The sequence below is a fragment of the Geospiza fortis genome, unplaced genomic scaffold, assembly GCF_000277835.1.
Source record: "Geospiza fortis unplaced genomic scaffold, GeoFor_1.0 scaffold271, whole genome shotgun sequence".
NCBI lineage: Eukaryota > Metazoa > Chordata > Aves > Passeriformes > Thraupidae > Geospiza > Geospiza fortis.
This window is the reverse complement of record NW_005054405.1, coordinates 10,492-16,211: the sequence shown is the minus strand read 5'-3', so window position 1 is coordinate 16,211 and position 5,720 is coordinate 10,492. Positions and strand designations below refer to the sequence as shown.

The following is a 5,720-nucleotide window of genomic DNA, read 5'->3' as shown; positions in this document are numbered from 1 at the left end:
ACAAAATGAAATGCAAAATTCCATAGTTGGGGAAGGTGATATTTATATTCAAAAATCTCTAAGTAAGTTGCTGTCCTTCTGTCCTGGGTAACCCACTAAGTGTGTATTGTATTCCATATCTGCCCTACACCAACCTGCCCAAGATGACCACTATCCCTTTAGAACCCAGGACCTGAAGAAGAAATGGGGTGTTTTAGGCCAGGCTCATGCAGGCAGGTGACCTGGGGTCCCTCTCAAAGAGAAGGAACAGGCACACAGAGCTCCTCTGTCCTCCCTAGGGCTTGGGAGCACAGGCTGCAGCTTTTTTTGGCCAAGCTGCCAAGAAAGTTGTCTGGGGCAGGTTCTCTGAGTCAAGGCAGTGCAAGGCAGCCTGGAAGGTTTGTTTATCTCCAGGGTTTGGAGGATTCTGGAACATCCTTCTGGCTGCTCTTGCCAGGGGCAGCTCCATTTCTGGGCCATGGAGGACGTTTCCTTCAGATCTTTTTTCGCTGCTGCCACCCAGGACATCTCCACCAGCACCATCCCCTCTCTCCAGGAGTCCCAGCCACTGACCCAGTTCCAGCTGCCACTGTCAGGAGAATTCCTCTCAGGTGGTGTGGAGCAGATGGATCAGCAGCATTTGACTGGTTTTGGAGAGGATTCTTCTGTTTTGTCCTTGTTCCCTGGTGGCTGTTGTTTGGGGGATGAGGGGGCTCTATGATCATGGAGGCTTGGTTGCTGTGTTGTTTTTCTTTGTCAACAGGATTCAGCATGTTTGTATCAAGTGGTTATTACTGTTATCTTGGTTGTTGCTGTTTTATTTTTAGTGAACTGCTATTTTTTCATTTATCACACTCATCTCTCCTTATTGGTAAAAAAGGAAGGGTTAAAAATACAAGGAGAGATAAATCATTTTGGAGTGTCCTGTCTGTATAATTGTTTTAAACCAAGACACTTTCCCACTCACAAATTAGCTCGAGTTCATTCACTCACACTTGTTTAGAAGTCCTCAGTTTTTATGAGGTGGCCCTTCAGCTCAGAATCCTGGTGACTTCAGCTTTCACAAATATTAGACCAGGTTGCTGCCCATTTTTTTCTTAAGATAGATGCTTTTTCTGGATGGACTAACAGGAAAAGGAATGTTATTTGTGTAGCACTTCACTCTTGTCTTCCTCCTGATGTTAAGATGCAGGATTTTCCACCAGCACACCATCCATGCTGAAGGCCAGGTAGTCATGACACAAAACCTCCTTGCATTCCTAAATTTTACTGCTGGAAACTGTGTGCTTTGCTATCAATACCACCCATTTCTTTTGGCCCTCTGTTCTACTCTTCCTTCCAATGTTCCAATATTTTCACTCATATTTCACTGATACAAACACATTAATATCTCTGCTACAAATTTCTGCAGAACAAGATGTGCACCTGCAATCCAGACTGAACACAGCTTAACCAACACATGCCCTTGACCCAGACATTTTCAAACACACTGTGCTCAGGAGCTGTCACTCACCACAAGGGCCATGGCCAATTCTGGCTATTGTTTGTATTTCCCCATCTTCAATTTTGATAATCTTCCCATCAGCTGTCCCAGTAAACAGAACATCTGCAAAAACAACTTGTGTGATTAGGCTGATCACCAAACAATACTGGTAAGCGTCCTTCTACTAGCATGAAGTAGGGAATAAGGAGAACTTAGCTCATTTATTCACAGAAAACTTATTCCCAGTCAGGTTGATTATTTTACTCATGGGTCAGCTGTCCCTTGCAGGAAGGTTTCCATAAAGAGTTTCCAACAAGACTGATGAAACCAGGCAACATAAAAAATCAGTAGCTTCAGGTAATCCCTTTAGCACACTGTTAGCAGATACAGGTAAAAAAGTGTAATCTGAGGAAAGAATTTACAGTAGCTTCTTACTGGGTAATATAATTTCTTACAAATATTTTACTAATAAATTAGAAGACAAAGTAGAAGGAAAATAAATTATATAGAACCTACTGAGCACCTCTTGCACTGAAGGATCTTTCAGTAGGGGTTAAGAGTATTTCCAAGTCTTACCCCTCCTTCAGGAGGCACAAGAAACAACTCCTGCACAATGCTGGGCTCCCACTACAAGGATCTCATGGCATCAGAAGCACAGGGAACTGATTAAGAAATTGCTCAGAGGTGGCATGGGTTTGTGACTTGGGAAGAACCCACCTGACACAAGAAAAAAGTGGCACCTGTGTTGGTTAGATTTCTTGCAAGAAGAATCCAAGCTTTTAGAGTTATTAATATAGAATATCAGGGAGTTATGAACATGGGACATGATATTGTGCAACAGCATTAAAATGTAAATAAGCTATTTATCAATTTGAGATTTGTTTTCTGTCATAAAAGCAAAGATCAACACCACAAAATTCAGCTCACTCAGCAGCAATGAGCTTTAAAAGAACAGGTAGTAGTTTCTAAATATTAATTCCCAGTTAAGAGGAATTTCCCAAACTAAAAATGGGACCACTTCCTCCAAATGTAAGTAGCCCCTGACTACACTGCTGATGGTCTCAGTCCTGGAAGACAGGGATTTTTAATGTGACAACATGATTTATTTCAAACTCATGAAAGAGGAGAAAAACTAAACATATACACAGAAGAGATCACATACGGAGAAAAGCAGAGAGCCAAGCCCAACAAATCCTAGAGAAAGAGGAGAAAAACTAAACGTAGCAAAGACAACCTAGGTTTCTCTGCATAACACAACTACTCTTAGGAAACCTGCACATTGAAAATAACTCCCAGAGTTTGTTATCTAAGAGGGCTACTGCTGAACAAACTCTTCCCAATGGAACAACGTTTAAAGAGCCTTCCTCAGAAGCTGCTTTTGTCAGTGCTTACCCCCAATATTGACAATGGACTCTGGTCCAACCAGCTGGTTCTCCCACAGCCGTTCAGCTTTCCGTAACTTGGTGTTGGGCTCTAAAACACCCGTCAGGAGGGGAGGCTCCTTCAAGCTACGAAACAGGAGGAGCATGTGATCCTTTGCACAAAATGCAAACATTCTTGAGCAACATATTGGATCATTTTTTCCCCCAGTTTGCCAACTCCTGCACACTTGACTTATGCCTCACATAAAGCATAGTTCAAAAAGTGCTGCAGTACTTGAGCACTTGGCCCTCAGTGAAAATGCAGTTCTTGTCTCACAGAAGGCAAGAGAGCACCTGTGTAATTACAAGCTGCACTGACAGCTTGGGTAGCAGACAATAATTTTCTAGATTAATTATTAAAGAAAGTAATTCAGCTCCTTCCATGATCAGCAGGGACACATAACTGCACAAGACGGCTCAGAAACAGACTGGGTGTGGATAATATTGCAATCACTCCCCAGTTTCTCAATCCAGATAGAACCACTTTGCACTGCTAACTCTTGTTTGCTGAAACACAACAGCAGAGCTCACAGGAGAAGTTATGCTTCCAGAACATTTGCTTCAAAACAAAACAACCTTTTACCTTATGGGCTGAGGATCTATAGGACAATCCAGGAGAACAGTCACTCCAAGCAGTGGCACAGCCACAGACACAGCCAAAGTCAGGAAGGTAACACGGAACACCTTGCTGCTGTAAGTACTGCCAAAACCAAACAAGAAATAGGATTAACATCGTTTTCAGATACAACAGTCCTTAAAATATCTGTAGCAGCCTCTTTTCTTCAGAAAAGGAAACAGTAACACTTTTGCACAACCACCATCCTCACCTTCAAGGTCCATTTTGAACATACTAGGATAAGAGGAAGGTCTCAGGATACTGGCATAAAAGGTTGAACATTTTTATGGGAAAGCTTCATTCATGCTACAAGTTACAGCTTACTAAAATAAAAACAAACAAACCAAAAAATAAGCCAAAACAAACCACCAGAGAAACAGGATATTTTGGTTGTGGTTTGGTTGGGAGTTTTTTAACTTGATCTTTACTTTTGATAATGGTTTCTATACAGCACAAGTTTTGAATAAAAACTTCCACTAAAACAACAAACACAGAGGAATCTGTGCTTAACTTAGTAAGCACTGGTTTGAAACTCAAACCCCAGAATGCAAAAGCAATTATTTTCTCTTCATGCACTAAAACACACAATAAAATAAATAAAAATTTCTTCCAGGGGAGAAAACTGTATTTTGCTCTCTAAAAGTTTTAGAGGAATCAATCAGGCATTTACAGAGAAAAGCAGAGAGCCAAGCCCAACAAATCCTAGCCTTGAACTGGGAAAGCAGCACATCTAATTTTAGCTGTTCTGATCCATTCACTGGCCCAGTCAGCCAAGCTCCTGACTGGATCAGTCAAATAAAGACAAACAGTGCCTGGTGGTGCTGCACTAATCCCTGGACCACTTCCACTGTTTTGTCCTTCATTAGTCAATCATCCAGACAGTAGGAAATATGAACCACTGCCCAGAGCACAAATATCCCAGCTGGGCACCTACACACATGCACTTGTGGTACTGATATCAGCATCAAGGTAACCTTTGGGATTATCAGCGGGAACAGCAAGGACAGAACTAGGCACAGGGATTTAGGCAGGATTTAAGCACCTCCTGCTTTAACAGGAGATGTCTTGAGGAAGCAAAAACCTCCCAGTCTGTGTCCCCTTGGATCTGGAATTGAGAGCAGGGTGTATGGATAAAAGGCAATCCCCATGTTTACAAAAAAATTTCAGCCTTTGGCCTGGTCTGTCCACTGTCCTCCAAGAGATGAAAGTTCAGCAATGTAAGATTAAAAGTACTGTCAGCACCTCTGTGATAGCTGAGAACAGCTCACACAAAAGGAGCTGGGAATGAACAGGAGCAGAATGGAAACTCATCTGCTCCTAAAAGCTTTAGTAAGGACCATATTTCTGATCCTCAAGCAAACTTGCAAGGAACTGACAATAAAGAAAAAAGGCAGGAAGAACAAGGTGACAAGCAAACTCACACTTCAAGCCTGCAAATCGCAAGACCTAGTTTAGACACTGCTGAAACAACAAGAATTTAAATAAAACCCAAAAGCTTTACAAAAAAATAAACTAAAAAGTCATCTGCTCAGAGTCCTTCTTAATCTACACAATATTGAATAGTGACAAGGGACAGTCACTGGAGAGAATCACTGAGGTGAAGGTCCACTAACAGTGAAACAGAAAACCTTAGTCAATTGTGTCTCTGTGATTAATCCTACACGGCCTACAGCCACAAATCTCAATAAAGCAACTTACCAGGACTACAGCTATAATCACAGCAATTCAGTTGTTACTACAACTAAAAAAGACAAGACATTAAACCAGCTCTTGAAGACAACAGTAAGCTGGCAAGATGGGTCACCAGAGCCAAGAGGCCAGGCCCAGGAATTTCCTCCACTGTTTCCATACAGAGCAGCCCCAGTGAATACTATGGGTCAGTGATAGAGCCCTAGAAATCCAACTGATTTGAGCACCAAGAGAGGCTGAAGGCAGGAGGAGCAGCCTCTCAAGCTCAGAGATGCTGATGCTCTCCTCCAAAAACAGGGACCGAGTGCAAGCCATCAGCCTTTCATTCTCATGACCCCGAAGGGCAGAGATAAGAATCTGCAAAGTGTTCAAATCAGAAGTGCTACAATAGATGGCGAACAAAAGTATTACAAGTCATCAGCTACCTTATGCAATGAAAGGCAAAGCAAACACTACCACTACCCTTATTACTGCAACTGCCTATAGTCACAATGAAGTGATTTTGTTGTAAAATTCCTAAACAGAAAATTGT

The 5,720-nt window shown here is 42.0% G+C and overlaps 1 protein-coding gene across 1 annotated transcript in view; it reads right to left on the bottom strand.

The window, feature by feature from the left end:
* Positions 1-3,583, bottom strand: part of APMAP (adipocyte plasma membrane associated protein) — a gene marked incomplete at its 5' end in the record, with an annotated part of 10,235 nt that extends 6,652 nt beyond the window's left edge. The window contains 3 exons of the mRNA XM_014309143.2: positions 1,493-1,585; positions 2,855-2,970; positions 3,467-3,583. Coding sequence (XP_014164618.1) covers positions 1,493-1,585; positions 2,855-2,970; positions 3,467-3,583 — 326 coding nt within the window. The remainder of the gene's footprint in view (positions 1-1,492; positions 1,586-2,854; positions 2,971-3,466) is intronic.
* Positions 3,584-5,720: the final 2,137 nt, after the last annotated feature.